We start from the raw sequence: 17875 nt of genomic DNA, 5'->3' as shown, positions 1-17875 counted from the left end.
AGGACTCGGGATCATAAACCATTTTCAAATATTATTATACTGTATGACATACCAGCACTCTGACGATATTTGGTCAAGCCCAGTGTGTTTGCTCTGTTTTTGACTTTCTCTCGTTTTTGCCCTTTGTATTTCGACCTGACTTTATAGTCCTCCTCTCTTTTTTCTACCGTATTTGAAAACACCCTCCCAAATCCAATTTTCAGCTTGCTTTTCCTCACCTCTCTCACCTCTGTGGCGCGCGGACACGTCCAGACCCGTGTACCCTTCACACATGTTCCATCAAACGCGACGGCACGGGAAGACATTCGACCCAGGTGTCAGCGTTTAGAGCACTTACGTTTCTCCCCCACCCACTCTCTTTCATTCTCTGTTTGAATCCACATTACAGCCTATATTGAATTCTGACCCTTTTATTGGTGAAACACACTGTGTTGGTGAACATGAGCGAGGCCTAAATTGTTTTCCAGCACTGGTGCAAACTAGGCTACGCCATTGGAGATGTTTTAGCCACATCGTTACGATGACAGTAAATTACAGAGGGTGTGTGATAATTAAACTCACGCGGCGCTTTCAGTCACGAGATCGTGAGATGCTCCTCAGTCATGGCCAAAGAGGGGCTTCATCCGTCTAGCAGTTGTATTTTTGCTTTGTATTTGACTTTATTATTATTTATGATTATGACACAGAAATGAATTTTTATGATTGCCAAGTTTGCCTCATGCAGAACTGATCACTTAAGAATGAAAATTCTGTCATCATATACGCATCTTTTTGTCATTTCAAACCTGTACGACTTTCATTCTTCTGTAGAACACAAACGAAGATGTTTTGAGGAATGCTGGTAACCGAACAACGGTGGTACGCATAGACTTCCTGTGGTTTTGTGTCCATGAAATAGAAGTCAATGCATACCGCTGCTGTACGGTTACTAATACTCTTCAAAATATCTTCTTTCGTGTTCTGCGGAAGAAGCAAAGTCATACAGGTTTGAAATGACTTGAAGGTGAGTAAATGAAGACATCATTTTTATTTGTGGGTGAACTATCCCTATAAAATAACCATTTTTGCGTTTTTTATTCAAGCACATGTCGCTCATGTGTAATTAAGGTTTTTCAGATAAAGTACATTTAATAGGTGTCAAAACTTGAAAAAGGTCGGCCCTGAAGAAGCGCAAACTAACAACTTTCCTGTTACACCCTGCGGAGTGGGTGTCTTCAGACCTAATTTTCACTCTGTAGTCAATAGCCTGTTTTGCTGTTAGCTTTAACTGAAAGGTTAACAGCGTTGTCGTGTTGGAGGTGACGGAGGCCCGAGTGCGGAGCTTCGAAGCATGTTGGCCCCTAGATGAGCTCTGCGCTGTGAGGGATGTGTCACCAGGAAAATGTCAGGGGATAATGTGTGATCACTGGCCGTTTGAATGGAAGGTCAAGCTCCCCCGCCTTTATCCCGGTTCTGCTTGGACTCCTCACGGATGCTTTGGCGCGCAGGAGGGGAGCGAACACTGTATCACTAGTGTAAACCTGAAATGTCAGAGACCAAGGCCTTCTTAACATACACTAGCGAGCACACCGACAGTCTCGCCATTACCCTCAAGGCCAAACTCATTTGCAGTGACAGATATTGTATACTGAGATACTCTTGTAAATACATTCGCATAAACTGTGCACATGTTTATTTCTCTCTTCCCCTGTGTGTGTAGATGGCAGTGATTATAGCGAGGTTCTTCCGGACTCCTTTCCATCCGCTCCAGCCGAACCGTTGCCGGAATTCCAGAGTGAACCGGAGGACGCCTTTATTGTGAAAAACAGACCGGTTAAGCTCTCCTGCAAGGCCGCCCCTGCCACGCAGATATACTTCAAGTGCAATGGAGAATGGGTGAACCAGAATGACCACGTTACTAAAGAGAGTTTGGACCCTATCACAGGTAAATTTTGCTTGATGGCTTTATTCACACTTATGACAAACAGTATCAATATACAATATATTGACATGTATGTCTTATTTGTGTTTCAGGTTTGGTTGTGAGGGAAGTGGACATATCTGTGTCTCGGACACAGGTAGAAGAATTGTTCGGCCTGGAGGATTATTGGTGTCAGTGTGTTGCCTGGAGCTCGGCAGGCACCACAAAGAGCCGACGGGCATACACCCGCATCGCCTGTGAGTTTGGCTGGTTATGTGTCACATGGTTATGAATTACACACAATGCAGTTAGAAGACCTAAACAAAAATTGTGCCGAAATGGAATCTGTGGGAAAAAGTGAGAAAGTCTGATTTTGAGGAGAAATGGTTTGAATACATTTTAACATGGTAAAGTGTGTTTTCTATAGGGCTGTCAAACAATTAATCGCATCCTGTATAAAAGTTAGTGTTTACATAATATTTGTCTATGTGATGTGCAAATTAATTTTGTATTTATAAACACATACACATATATGCATATATTTAAGAAAATTATGAAAATGAATAATACATTATTGGTAAATACTGTATAAATAAATATTTTCTAAATATGTATACATGTTTATGTACATGTATGTGTTTATCAATACAAAATTAATATGCGCAGTTAAAACACACTTTTTTATGCGATTAATTGCGAATAATCGCTTGACAGCTTTTTTATACACAGAAACATTGCTGAAATTTCTTTTCCCCAAATATTTATTAAACAAAGTCGCAGGAATTAATGTATCTGTAAAAATATTGACCACACATCCAATTTAGCTGAAATTCAAAGTGCTTTCTGCTGAGTTCTGCCGGCTTAGATTCTGTATTGGCTCATGATTTAAAACTATTTTAAAACTTTAAATCATTTCTCGTGTTTTGTTTTGTTAAAAGCACTTATTTTGTGTTATTCAGATTTAAGAAAGAACTTTGAGCAGGAGCCACTTGGCAGGGAAGTTCGTCTGGAGCAAGAAGTCTTGCTGCAATGTCGTCCACCAGAGGGAATCCCACCTGCTGAGGTGCCCATTCTCCTTCCTCACTTTGTCTTATTGTTTGAACTGTTTAACTGCACTGGCAATTTTACACCATTCACACCTCATTCAAATCGAACACCCGTTATATTCAGAACAAATCCAACCCTCTTTAATTTCCCATTCAAATGATAATGCTCATTTAAAGTGCAGTTTTAATCCACGTTCGCATCATTCTTCCATACACACTGAATGAATTGATTTCCCATAATGCCACAGGTGGACTGGCTGAAGAATGAGGAGCTCATTGACCCGGCTCTGGATTCTAACTTTCTAATTACCATCGATCATGACCTGATCATCAAGCAGGCTCGACTTTCCGACACGGCTAACTATACCTGCGTGGCTCGCAATGTGGTCGCTAAGCGACGCAGCAGCACTGCGACACTCATCGTCTACGGTAACCACTTGACCAATCAGAATCTCAGTGGGAAGTCACTTCACTGAATGCATGTTTCAAGAGAAAGTCGGGGCATATTAATAAACACTGGGGGGATTGTTATTTCGTGTAGTACTGCAATGAGGTTGCCAGTCATTGTTGTAATATAAAACATCTTGTGTCTTATTACTTGTGTTGACTGGATAGTTAACCCAAAAAATAAAATTCTGTCATCCTTTTCTTACCCACAGCTGATTCCGAACCTGTTTAAATTTCTTTGTAATGCTAAACACAAAGGAAGATATATGTCAGTAACAAAGCAGATCTCATCCCCCATTTATTCCTATTGCATTTATTTTCTATGGCAGTAAACAGGGGATGAGATCAGTTTGGTGTCTAACATTCTTTCAAATGTACAAAGACATTTGTATAGGTTTGGAATAATCTAGAGGGTGTGTAAATGATGACAGAATTTCCTTTTTTGGGTGAACTATCCCTTTAAGGCTTACAGTGTTGTCTGGTTCACGCAATGTTCATTTTGCATTTCTAGTTGTATCTTTCACAGTCTAGTTACTGTTGCTAAGAAAGTTTGATTCAACCCTCAGTGAGTGGTGGCTGGTCGTCCTGGACAGAGTGGTCAGAGTGCAATGCTCAGTGTGGGCGGGGCTGGCAGCGACGGACACGCAGTTGCACCAATCCGGCACCCCTCAACGGAGGAGCCTTCTGCGAAGGACCGCCTTTCCAGCGAGTCACCTGTACAACACTCTGTCCAGGTAAAGACTAACACCTGTAAGATTCTAATGCGGATGTGTCACACCCAACTAGTTTATTTGTGAGATCTAGATTTTCCTTGATATTGTTTTTTTGTTACTTGCTATGCGTTAGTTGATGGAGGCTGGACTGAGTGGGCGAAGTGGTCTGCATGCGGGACGGAGTGCACGCACTGGCGGAGCCGCGAATGTCAGGCGCCCCCTCCACGCAATGGTGGACGTCACTGCACCGGTAGCATGATGGAGAGCAAAAACTGCACAGAGGGACTGTGTGCCCGCAGTGAGTCATATGACCCAACACCATCAGTCAAATTTTTTAGAGAACACTGGATCTCTAGCAAAATCAACAGTAGGATAAGTGACAGTTTGGAATTTTGAAGTAGGCACTCTTGGCACTTTGCAGCAACAAAAGTAGAGCTGCTAAACGACAGACCAATTTAGACTTGCACAACTATTAAAAATATACCAAACATAGCAAATAAATATGTATCATTGGAAGCACTGGTCATGAAGTCTCCCCAAAATCCTAAAATAGATTCCTGGATTTTTTAAAGAAAATATAAACTCTGTCTTAGTAGATGTAAAATACAATTTTATTTCTGGAATTTTTTAACTTGCCCTGAACAGTATGCCGTTATTATCATCCATGCCTGCCTCATTTTTGGCTTTTGGCAGGTAAAGAGATTGTCATGGGTTGACTGCTTATCCCGTTTCCGAAGTACAGGCAGATAGCAGGCAATGTGAGATTTGGTGGTGAAGTAAAATGCAGAAATCTGCTCAAAAAAGTCACAATTCATTTTCAATGAGAGGGCGAGCAGAACGAAGATTCCATAAATCCGCCCTGAATATGCAGCACACATCTAAAAGTTATCTCTGCACACAGCGGCCCATGCCGTCTCAAAGAACTATACTGTCCGAAAGTGACCGTGCCAGGTTTAGCTGCTGCTTAGAGCAAATCGCGTCACGATACATTTACAGATGTTCTCATTTTAAACGGAGTCACATATTGTGAGAGTTAAAGCTATGGAAAATATATAATTGTTTGGTCAAATATAATATTTTGTTGGCACAGTGGCTCCACGCCCAGACACGCCCCCACACTCTGTCTCTGCCACAGAGTAGCAGGAGGACAAATGTATAGGTTTCTGCACACAAAGTGTACTTAACACAAGCAAGTAAAGAACAACTCAAGTGCATCATCCATGCAATGGTGAGCCAAATTCATCTTGACACTGGGTGCTCATTGCAGAGCAGATTTTGGACGAGCACAGCAGACAGCATTGAATTATCTTAGGAGACCATCAATAGCATGCTCACACACACGCGCACACACAGTCTTCACACAGTGCAGACCGAAAGTTATAGTGTGGTTTTTTTCTGGGCTGAAAGCGCAACCCAGATTTCAGCATTAATAATGCATTACACACACACACAGAGAGAGAGAAACACACAAATATACAGTATATACCCTCTCAAATAATTCTTCTAGTGCCTGCTGTCCCCTGAGAGCCCTGTTAAGTCATTTACTTTTGCTCCATCTGCTGTAAATCATGTCCGTGTTTGTTTTGATGTTTCATTTCTCGGTCTTGTTTTTGCATTTATCGATTATTTGTTCCACTTTCATTTGCAGTCGTCTCTGATCTACACTCATAATTTGCTCATCCATCCTCACGTTCAATCTTTCTTGTTCTTTTGCTTTGTTTTTGCCTTTTTTTCTGACAGATAAAAAGGTTTCTATTGAACATGCAAGCCATCGTAAGTTTTCCTTTTAATAACAAACTTTTTATTTGACACTCTCCCACCTTTCATCCTCTCTATCTTAGATATGTATTTATGTACTGTATTTATCTTAGTGATTGTAAATGTTAATATAATTATAATGTAAGTAATATGATTTTGTGTGTGTGATGAACAGACAGAGATGCATCTCACTGTCTACTTTCAGATTATAATATACACACGTTAATATATAGACGTTTAATTTTCCTGCAGCCGTTTCTTGCAGATATTTTAATTATAATTATTGGTCGATAAGTGGGTTTTTAAGCCATCGATCCCAATACTGATATCTAAAGACTTAAATGGCCAATAAAAATGTCTGTTTACTGTATATATGGGACGCAAAAGGCCACTTGTGCAGTTTTTTATAACATTACAATTAAAGTTGATTTAAAGATCAAGTTGAGAAATTCTAAGTTTTGATATATTTGGTATTATTTAATAATGGCATATTGCACTTGAATCTGTGCAAAACAGTTTCAGTTATTAGCCAATGATGCTGATCTGATAAACAGTTAAATATATAATCTATCTATTATTTATAACCATTTACATATCACTTTCAAACATAAGGGTTTGGTTGTCTCTGGCGGTATATTTAAAGCAGTATTTACATATCCAAACATATTTGTTGTTTAACAGATTCATTCTGTATCACAGATTTACAACGCACAAAGGAAAATGTACATACGCGTTCCTGGAAGATTATGTATAATACATATGCAGACTTATGCAGAAACAGAGTGCTTTTTGAAGACATTGAAGTTAATGACTATGCATCTTGCTGGCCCAGAGCGATCAATAGGGTAGCTTACAGTTGAAGTCATGCTAATATTCAGAGATCAATGTGACATTCGGGACTTGAGAGAGCGAAAAGTAAAGCACCTAATTCGGCTCGGTTCCGTTTGCTATAATAAGTTAAGACGGCTGTCAGATTCACTTTCATCCCGTCACGTGAGCCGTTTTACCCATCTCCCACTCTCACTTTCCACATGCCTCTGCTCGCATTTCTTTTCCTTCTCTCTCTGTGATTCTTGTGCTTCGTCTGGAGGCATTAAAACACAGTTATGTTGAATATTTGAATTGAATCAGTTTGTTCAAATACAATTCTCAATCTTAACAATTATGGTGTTACTGATAAAACTAAATCAACATCAAATATACAGAGATGCAAATAGCAATAGTGGTTCTCAAACTTTTTTTTGTATGGCCACCTTTGTTTGGAGTTCATCGCGTTGTGTCCCCCCAAATAAAGACTTTTTACTTTTCAAAAACATATTCAGTTATATAATGCTAACCGTAAATTATTTTGGTTGCTGATCCTATTGTCGGATGTTTGATTGCATAAAATGTATGATAAATGTATATATATATATTATAGACATATATACAAAATCTGTAGCCCCCTGAATCCATCTTGGGGCCCCCCAGGGGGCCACCAGTGTGAGAACCACTGTATTACAACACATTAAACAAACTGCTAGAATACATCATTTAATGAATAATTGATTGATACCAACAGTCTATCATCACAGTTGTAATATTAAGTGATTCCGTCATGTTCATTTTCACCAAAAACATATTTACTAGCCATATTTTGAAAAGCTAAGCTCTCTTTCGGTGGTTCTTCTCTTTTCTCTTCTTTTCCTAATTGATCATAGAACACTTGGCTGACTTTCCCATAATGCACTGTTAGATCCACAGCACACCAACTGTTTGATAATTAGGCGAGCAGCAGACACAACAGAAAAGACTCGTACACACTTATAATCACCCTTATTATTGACCTGTTCTCAGTCTCACACCACACAGTCTGTTCATTGAATGTCTGATGAAAATCGTCAAACACTATGTGAAATCATCTTTTTTATCTTTACCTTATCTGTTTTCCTTGGTCTTATGTTGCATGATGTTTTTATGACATGGCATTTGCATATGTGAGAAAATCTGTACTGTTTGCATTCAGCTCTGGGCACTGGTGCTAGTGTAGTGGTGTACGCGGGACTGGTGGGAGCTTTGCTGCTCTGCATAATCCTCGTACTGTGTGTGGGCATCCTTGTCTATCGGCGGAGCTGTCGACACCTCCACGGTGAAATCACAGATTCCTCCTCAGCCCTCACAGCTGCCTTCCATCCTGGAAACTACAAACCACCACGACAGGGTGAGACATCTGTCTTGTACATTTCACAATGGATCTCTTATTTCTTTGACTTCCTTCCTATATATTTACATTTATTCATTTAGCAGATGCTTTTATCCAATGCAGCTATCTAAAGACAGTTTACCATGACATCAGCCTGGCCACCTTAGGCCAGTTTGCGCCTTTTGTCCACTTTTATTTTCTTAACTCTTCTTCTGTGACTTGCTTTTATTTTCCCTCTCTTCTCCCATCACACCTAATATAATCTCTTTCTTTCCCTGTATTTTGAGTTTTTAATCCGTTCTACTGCTGTCTCCCGCTCTCTCGCCAGTATTTAAGCTGCTATAACTTGTTTATATGGTTCCTCTTTTAAATCCTCTCTCCTTTAATGCTCTCATTTCTTAGGCAAATCCATTCAGAACGTTGCATGCCATCTGAAAATATTCCTTCTTTTCTCTTTTCACACTCTTCTGCTACTTCTTTAGATAACCCACACTTACTACACCCGGCAGCCCCCCCTGACCTCACAGCCAGTGCTGGAACCTTCCGCGTGCCTCTTTACGCACTGCAGCAGACTTCCCTGGACTCCACCCATAAGATCCCAATGACCATGTCTCCTCTGCTGGACTCACTGCCTAGTCTGAAGATAAAGGTGTATAATGCTTCTACCATGTCCTCCCTTGAGCTACCGGCAGGCCCGGATTATACTGATGGGGAGATTATGAGTCTGAAGGCCGTGAGCTCTGGACCTAAAGACCACCACGGGCACACCTTGCCCAGAGAGCCCAGTCACAGCATCAGCATCACACTGGGCTCACTGGGAGGTCGTCTCACCATCCCCAATACAGGTAGTGTATTAGAAGACATTTTAATATAGCTTTTCCTCTCAAAATCCACAACGGCTGGCATGACATGGCACTTTAAAACAAACCGCTCCTATAGTAGTCCAAGACGTAGGCCACATGGAGACTTGACAGATATGCTGTTTCTATTTCTGATGTACTGCAGGCGTTCTCCAAGCACTTTATTTTCCCTCATTTGTTTTATATATGTGTAATGTCTGCAACTTTAAATATAATATGTGTGAATACACTACTATCAAGTTTAGTTATTATATATTTATATAGGATATAATCTATATTTGTTCTATGTGTTATACTGTAGATGCATGGTTCTTACATAGATATGACATAAACGCTGCAAAAATAATTTTTACGTTTTCAAATCTTTTTGAAAAGCAAAATTATTTACAATGTTATATCTTTTTGGAAAAAAATACACACAACAATAAATAAAAATATGTTTATAATAAGGTTTAAATAAGATTAATTATCTGCCAATGGGGACATTAAGTTTCAACTTTTTTATACCCCACTGACAACTATTTCTGTTTTTTTAACTCCCCTAATTAAAATGTATCAACATTTTGTAAATTATAAAAATGTAGCATTTTGCTTGTCAAGTAAATGCATCTTAATTTTTTTTTTCATTTATATGAAATATAAATATGTTCAACAGAAAAAATATATATAAAGTAATTTTTCCTACTATGGTGGTTAATGGGGTCCAAGAACTGTTTGGTTTTAAGCATTCTTCTTGTTCATGAGAACAAAAATTGTATACTGATTTGGAACAACTCGAAGGTGAGTAAATGATGACAGCATTTTCATTTTTGGGTGAACTATCCTTTTAAATAATGTTAATGTTATGTCACATTTCTTTATTTCAGGAGTGAGTCTGCTGGTTCCACCAGGAACAATTCCTCAGGGAAAGTTCTATGAGATGTACCTCATCATCAACAAATGGGAGAAAACAACGTGAGTCTGCCACTTGAAACAGTTTCTCTGTACTCTGTCCCCATCATGCTGTCACAGCCCAGCATACAGTACAACACTTTATCCGTCACTTTGTGCAGTTGCAAACAGTCCAGTTCAAAACATCTCGACAGCCCTTGTGAAGCAATATTGACTCCAGAAACACTGTGACTCCAATGGCAGCACAAAGGAGAAAATAACATTTCAAAGCTTTGACACAATGAAGAAAGACCTGAAAAAATATGTTATGAAACCACTGAATGGTTGCCTGAGCTCTGACTTTTTTGCTGAGGCGCTATTCCTTGCTGGTTTTGTTTTGAATGTCAGATATGAAATATATAAATATGGTTCCCTGCGTTCGGACTGCAAACTTTGTGTTTCACTGGCTCTGCTCATTATTTTTGGTTGCTGTAAAGTTTCTCGATAAATAAACTGTTGATGTTTGAGCTATTGTCTAGCAGTTAGCACATTCTATATGTTCTGAAAGTGGACAGTAAAGATCCTATAAAATAATAAAAACGGTTGTAATTGCTAATGACTCCTGATGTATCAGTCAATGAAACCATTGTTAACAGAATAATGCATTTACAAACGTTTCATCTACTTTGTATATTTGTTATGCTATTGAATCTTTTAACTTTACACTTCTGATTTATTTTGTCAGGTTGCCATCAGATGGTAGTCAGACGGTATTGAGTCCTGTTGTGAGCTGCGGACCCTCTGGCATGCTGCTCAGCAAACCTGTAGTCCTTACTCTGCCCCACTGCGCCCAGCTAGAATCCCCAGACTGGACCCTCACCCTTAAAATGCAAAACCATCAAGGTGCCTGGGAGGTAAGGATGTTACAGTATCTTAAAGTCACTACAGTAAAATCATGAAGACAGCATAGCACCATTTTAATCCGTTGCCTCCGTCTTACCTATAAACATTTAAACCCATTTCATCTCTTTCCCTACCACTAGGAGGTGCTAACTGTAGGAGAGGAGAGCTTGTCATCACCCTGCTATCTACAGGTGGAAGAGGAGAGCTGTCATATTCTAATGGAGCAGCTGGGAACGTATGGGCTGGTGGGACAGTCGGCTCCCCCTCGGCCAGCCTGTAAGAGGCTGCAGTTGGCCCTGTTTGCTCCCAGGGCGCCGTGCCTCTCTCTGGACTACAGCCTGAGGGTCTACTGTATACAGGATACCCCACATGCCCTTAAGGCAAGTCTGCCTGCCGCCAAATTAACACTCATATTAACTCACATCACAAAAGAATGTGTATTTGAGTAACTTGGAAATCAACTTGTCTTGTTGTCTCTGTGCAGGAAGTGTTAGAGGTTGAGCGGAGTCTGGGTGGAGTTTTACTAGAGGACCCCAAACCTCTGCTCTTTAAGGACAGTTATCACAATCTGCGGCTATCAATCCATGACATTCCTCATTCTCACTGGAGGAGTAAACTTCTTGCTAAGTATCAGGTGAGATGTAAACATGTTGTTGTTAATTGTGTTGATTTTGCAACGTTATTGGTTGTATTAATATAACTCGTAGGTGGTTTTGGTGGACCAAATGTAACTTTCGATAGACCTCCGCAAAGAATCAATAACTGTTGAGTAGTTGTAATGTTATTCAAATCATATGCAATAATATATTCATATAAATTAAATATGAAATAAACAGACCGGAAGTTAACTTCGGCCAGTGCGTACAATTGACGAAACACTCTAGATACTGTATTTACATTTATGAATAGCACTTTGAAATAACTTTTTTTCTTTAAATGCAACCTATATATTCATGTATTGTTTTAGGCCTTTTATCAACAATTGTCCATTTAAATTGTGTTTTAGGAAATCCCATTCTATCACATCTGGAGCGGAAGCCAGCGGCCGCTGCATTGCACCTTCAGTCTAGAAAGAGGAAGCCTAGTGGTTTCACAGCTCACCTGCAAGATCTGTGTTAGACAGGTGGAGGGAGAGGGACAGATATTCCAGCTTAACACTGACATCCAAGAGGTAAATCATATTAGTAAGAGTTGTATTCTGCATCATATGCACACTTAGGCAGGATAAGGCATGAACAAGAAAAAACAGTTAACAAGTATACAACACTTGTTCAGTTACACAAATGTTTATTGTGTTATAATATACAAATATATTAGAAAATAATATATAATTATTATAAATAAATAATACAAAATATAACCAAGAGACTATCCTATGTTATGGTATGTTGTGTTGTGTTATATGTTATGTCAAACGAATATCTTTATTTTAGTATACAGTATATGTTATACATATATTTTATATGGAAAAAACACTATTAATATAAATAAAATATATATAAATTAAAACTGAAAACGGAAGTGCTTCTGGACCAGTGTTTACATCTTGCAAATGTAAAAGTCTACAATGTAGTAGTTTAGTCATACAGCTTTTTCAGTTTATTTCTTCCATAGTATTTTACAGTATACCATCATTTGTTTTAGCAAATAAATTCTTTCTGTTGCATTTAAATCCACTTTTCTACAAAAACTTAAACATACAATTGTATTTATTCTGTAAATTCACTTGAAAAGTATTCATTCTTCAAAACTAAAACGTCACTGCTAGACTACGGTTACTGGCACTGACTCCTTTTCCTGCGTGTGTGTCCTCTTTAGACTTTGCCCCCCCACTCCCCATTGCTAGCAGGTGGTTCTTGTCTGCCTTCATCTCAAGTGGGTCCATATGCTTTCCGACTTCCTGTCTCCATCCGGCAGAAAATTTGTGCCAGTCTGGATGCCCCCAGTGCGCGTGGCTGTGACTGGAGAATGCTGGCACGCAGCCTGGGCTTTGACAGGTATTTTAGCACTCATTTGTTTACATTTAGGTGAATCTTTCACAGCGTGAAACTTGTTTATTATAAAAAGATGAGTGATTAGAATGCTTTCCTCTCTTTCCATTTCTCTCCCCCAGGTATCTGAACTACTTTGCCACCAAACCCAGCCCCACAGGTGTGCTCCTAGACCTGTGGGAAGCTTGTCACCAGGGTGACGCAGACCTGGTCTCCCTGGCAACGGCTCTTGAAGAGATGGGCAAGAGTGAGGTCTTGGTCGTCATGACAGCAGAAGGCGATTGCTGATTGGCAAATCAAATAGTGTGAAGAGATGTTTTTGCCACTACAAACCTACAATTAACGCAAGTGGATGATAAGAAGGAATCTGCGCCAGATGCACAAACCAAGTTCCCAATTGTTACAACTTGCCAATACCTCAGTTGCTTTGCGTTTGTGCAGAATCTTTCAACGATTGCAACGTGTCTGAGTGGGGGTCAAGCAGTCGGGATGATCTCGGAGGGATACAAACCTAAATGTAGCACGTGGAATAACACTGTATTCGGACAACAGAGATGCCGTGTGATGAGGTTAAAAATAATGAAGTCCTGTGTGAAGTGTGTATTTGCTGGTACGGTTAAAATAGCACCACATGATAAGCTTATGATTAAATGATAGTTTCATCATACTGATACACACCCTGTTAGACGTCCAGATACACACTGCTATTCTTCAAAGTACATAATCAAACCATTGCACATCGAACCACTGGCTTTGTTTCCTAGCGACCACTAGATGCTTAAAGACACAGAGAACCCGTGTCCGATAAAACAGGAGTGTGCCGAGCACCTCAGGAAACTTACACACAAACAAACAGAAAATAAACAGGTGCGGAGGAGTGTGAGAACACGGATAAAAAATGAATAAATAGCGAGAGGCTTAGATCATCTGCACTAATCAACAGTTATTTTCACAATGACTTTAAAATGATTTCACTTGAGACAAAATACATCAGTAACAGATGCTTCATTTTGACTTTTGTTTTGAAGCATTATTTCAGACGTCTGTCTTCTGAAGTAGTGCACGGACGTAGAAAGCTGTGCTCCCGTTAGCAAAGGAACACACTTTCACTGAATTTTCGTCTTTATCTGACCATGCCTCTGTTAGCCTTGTGTATTCGATTCATGATTTTTAATGCAGGAGAGCTTTTTGGTAAACTCATATTAGTTTCCTATAGGGAACGGACTTAAGTTATTATCCCTATTTGTGGATCATTGTGTTTCAACAGTCACTCATAACTTCTGTTAGATTCATGGTCTTTTATTTTTGTTTTGTGGAATATAGTTAAGATGGCGGAGGACAGTATAAACACAAATTAAAGGGACAGTGAGCTCAAATGTAACCCTGGAACACAAAACCAGTCATAAGTAGAATGGGTATATTTGTGCGAAAGCCAACAAAACGTATGGCTCAAAATTATAGATTTTTCTTTTTCAGCAAAAATTGTAGCAAAATAGCAAACAATAATGGCCGGAAACACGCCTACAAACATTGCACGCTCTCTAAGAATTACCCAGTTAAGTTTTGTATCTGAGTAAAACTAAGAATTTCTACCTTCATCCACTCTCCAAAGTTTATAACAGCAGTATGCTAATAGAGACCGCAAAACTAACTTTTTCTTAATAACTATTTTATCAATATTTTAATTTTTTACACCTTCAGATTCCAGATTTCGGCCAAATGTTGTCCTATTGTTTCTATCCCGACCAACCATACATCGATGAAAAGCTTTTTTATTCAGCTTTCAGATGATTTATGAATCTCAATTTCAAATAATTTATCCAAAAGACCGGTTTTGTGGTCCAGGGTCACAAATATGAAAATGTGGTCTTCATTGACCCTTATGTTGTTTCTTGTGTTTAACACATCATTTTATTACATGAGGGTGAGTAAGAAGGTCGAATTTATTATTTGGCAACTGAACCTGAGACAGGGTGATATGTAAATCTTGTGCTGTGGTCAAACGTTCTTTGAACCTCCTTGCGGAAGTTCACCTCGAATATGCTGCGCTATTCAAATTGGATGAAACTGCACGGGTGGCAGAAAGCTCTTTTCAGGGTTCCATGCCAGTCGTGCTGTTTAAATTATGAATATTAGCCTCGAGAGGTGGCATAAGTGCTCTGTTGATTGCAGTATGACCCACTTGCTCTTTATTGTCTCTTTTGACTTGTTGGGTTTAATGGGTTCCCATTGAGCGAGATTCAAAGCCATGTACTTGGACTACTTAATAACAAAAATCATGTGATCGTATGGACACGGATAACGACGTGATCGGTCCATTTCTTTATTTTTTGACTTGTTTCTCAGAAGTGTTCAAATGTCTGGTTACAACCAAAACACAAATGTGCAGTATCTGTCCGTGCCTGTAAAGGTGTGAATTAAATAAATAAAGTGTGTGTATGTGTGTGAAAGAGAGAAACAAAACGTGAGAGATTGTTTGTGCAGACGAATGAGTCAATAGTGCTACAGTGTATATGAACGGGCTTCATTGTTTCTCTTTCTCATTATAAGTACTATGCAAGTACACAACAAAAGTGAATCTGTGGACGTCTTGATGTACCGTTTATGATGTTCGTGGAATGGGAATCATTACTTTCCTTCTGCTGATCTCTGCTGTAACTAAACTGGGGATGAAAATGAAGCCCAAACTGTAATTGAGGTCAGGGAACCATGACCACCATATTGTTCCTCCTTAGTTGTTTAGTAAGCGTTTGGCCTTTTCCTGCACCCTCACAATGAACTACAACAAAGTTTGCTTGGAGGACTGTTTAAACATCTATATGCGGTAGAATCCCGACTTTAACATGCGGAATCCCAGATGGCTTCTGAATTCTGAACCTTTCAATGGCTCTGCTATGATGTAACATGAAAACGCCTTTTACCATTTCACATGCGTGAAGCGGCTTCGCTTCTCTGGATTGTAGTTGCTGAATGCCCACATGTGGCTGAAAAAACTCTTTTCTTCAGATGTCATTTTTTATGAAAGAGGGTTGACAAGAAGAGTTTTTCGTTCAATGCTGTAAAATACTATTGTACATAACTGTTTAGACTTCTTACTGTAACTAAATATAATTTTTATGCAATAAATTATATTTCCTAGTTTAACAAGACAAATGTCTTATGTTTTGTGCTGTAGTCCACTTTTCAATTAGTTTTACTGCTTGAATATTAAAGGGATAGTTCACCCAAAAATTTATAATTCTATCATTTACTCAAACTTTGTGATGCTCTTCCTTCTGCAGAACACAAAGAAGATATTTTGAAGAATGTTTGTAACCAAACAACAGCGGTACCCTTTGGCTTCTATTGTACAGTATGGACACAAAACCAATGGCAATGGGTATCCTCGTTGTTCAGTTACCAACACTCTTCAAAATATATTTTTTGGTGTTCTGGAGAAGAAAGTAATACAGGTTTGAAAAGACAAGAGGGTGAGTATATTATGATATATTTCCAACATCATATAATATTATTTAATAGGGTTTAGGTCAGCTTTAAAGAAATTAATTTCCATGGCAGAAGCATATAAGACTGTAACTGTACTCTCATCTGACCCTTCAGGTCTGAATCCAACTCCTGACATCTTTCTATGTGTTCTCAAGGTAACAAGATTCTGACATTCAAAGCTTTTTAAAGCCAGATTAAATAGGTTGCGGATTGAGGAACCTTTTCCCCCCAGTCTTTATAGACTTGTTACAGGGATGTGGAGAGGATGCACTCTTCCATTTATCTCCCAGATAAAAGTGTTCACAATGCCCTGGAGAGGAAGCAAGAGCGATTGAGAGTGAGTGAAAAGGTTTTTAGAGTCTGGATATAGCCCTCAGCAGCTGAACTGGGCTCTTTGGTTTGAGCAAAAGACTCGTTTTATCTTTTGGTTCAAATGCTTGGATAGACATGTAATCAAATATTGCCTTCTGCTCTCTCTATCTATTCCATTTTCCCATGGAGCAATTCAGACTCGTTTAGCTCTTAACATTACAGGAATAAATTGTCAGGCATTCATTCAATCCAATCCTATTATTACTCTCTTCTGAACAGGACGTTTTTATTAGCTGAAGAATTCACATAGTCTTATAGATTTTGAATATATTATTTCCCATGTGTATCTGACATGGCTGATATAGTCCCTGTACGTACATTTTTTGGGAAAACCATCTAAATCACACAATTATAACATTTAGTTTGACAAAAATACACCGCAAAACTAAAATGTTCAGTAATTTAACCGCATTAAGGTACAGTAAATTGTCACTTAGCGCCATCTTCTGGTAGTTAAATGAACTAAAAAGACAAAAAGTTAAAGTGTTTGAAAGCTCTAAATAAATCTAGTTTATCGTCGCATTTAACGCAAAGTTTTCTGACGTAAGTTAGTAAATGTATTTTTTAAACAGTTTATCATAAGAAGAGCACGTAGGTCTTTTAACATATTGCTTTATATTTGTTATTATCCTTGTGATATGTCAGTCTTTTCCTCATTTACGTCGGCATTATAAATAAAACAAATTTGGAATAATAAAAGGCGCAGCTCCTTCACAAAAATAACAAAAAAAAAATTCTTTGTAGTCAAACAATAACCATTCATTTGTAATATGTTCTCGCCAAAATTAATAACCACTTCTACATAAATAAAACCATGGACAAAAAGAGAAAACGTGAGTTAAACATGCCACTACTTGCCACCAGGTGGAGCATGGACACAAAAAACGTATTATTTAAATGAGTTTGTTGGTTTTGTATGTACGGACAAAGTTGTATGTGGATGCTGATATAGGTTAGTGTAATGGTAGCATTTGATTAACGGATGTGGCAATGTGGCAATCTTTAACGTTTTCTCTGATCACTGAATCTTTCTCCAGCCCCCAAAGCCACGTCAAAAGAAATTCTGATCAGGGTCTGACTTACCTTGTAGCTACTATTTAGTTCCTTGACCAAGGCTTACATCTATTATTCAAAACCGCAAACAACAAAACGACAGAAGCCTATTTAGATATTAGTGTAAGTTTGGTGTAGGTCTAATGAATAACTGAAGACACATTAACGTTCTTTATACAAAGGCAAAGGTGTTTAGTTGAAGGTGAACTGCGCGTTGTGTTGTTCCTCCTCTCACTCACTCTGCGCTTCCCCTTCTGGTCAATGCATCTGCTCTCTCTCTCTCTCTCTCTCTCT

The 17875-nt window shown here is 38.9% G+C and overlaps 1 protein-coding gene across 1 annotated transcript in view; it reads left to right on the top strand.

The window, feature by feature from the left end:
* The window catches only part of unc5b (unc-5 netrin receptor B), a 49220-nt gene extending 33408 nt beyond the window's left edge, over window positions 1–15812 (top strand). The window contains exons 2-17 of the mRNA XM_079472396.1: window positions 1700–1924; window positions 2014–2157; window positions 2860–2963; window positions 3195–3375; window positions 3960–4127; window positions 4240–4404; window positions 5847–5879; window positions 7870–8064; window positions 8529–8891; window positions 9773–9860; window positions 10522–10690; window positions 10820–11059; window positions 11164–11313; window positions 11686–11850; window positions 12498–12676; window positions 12793–15812. Coding sequence (XP_079328522.1) covers window positions 1700–1924; window positions 2014–2157; window positions 2860–2963; window positions 3195–3375; window positions 3960–4127; window positions 4240–4404; window positions 5847–5879; window positions 7870–8064; window positions 8529–8891; window positions 9773–9860; window positions 10522–10690; window positions 10820–11059; window positions 11164–11313; window positions 11686–11850; window positions 12498–12676; window positions 12793–12958 — 2735 coding nt within the window. The 3' untranslated portion in view covers window positions 12959–15812. The remainder of the gene's footprint in view (window positions 1–1699; window positions 1925–2013; window positions 2158–2859; window positions 2964–3194; window positions 3376–3959; window positions 4128–4239; window positions 4405–5846; window positions 5880–7869; window positions 8065–8528; window positions 8892–9772; window positions 9861–10521; window positions 10691–10819; window positions 11060–11163; window positions 11314–11685; window positions 11851–12497; window positions 12677–12792) is intronic.
* Window positions 15813–17875: the final 2063 nt, after the last annotated feature.

Source organism: Barbatula barbatula, assembly GCF_947034865.1.
Source record: "Barbatula barbatula genome assembly, chromosome: 14".
Classification (NCBI taxonomy): Eukaryota; Metazoa; Chordata; class Actinopteri; order Cypriniformes; family Nemacheilidae; genus Barbatula; species Barbatula barbatula.
This window is presented reverse-complemented; position numbering and strand designations above follow the sequence as displayed.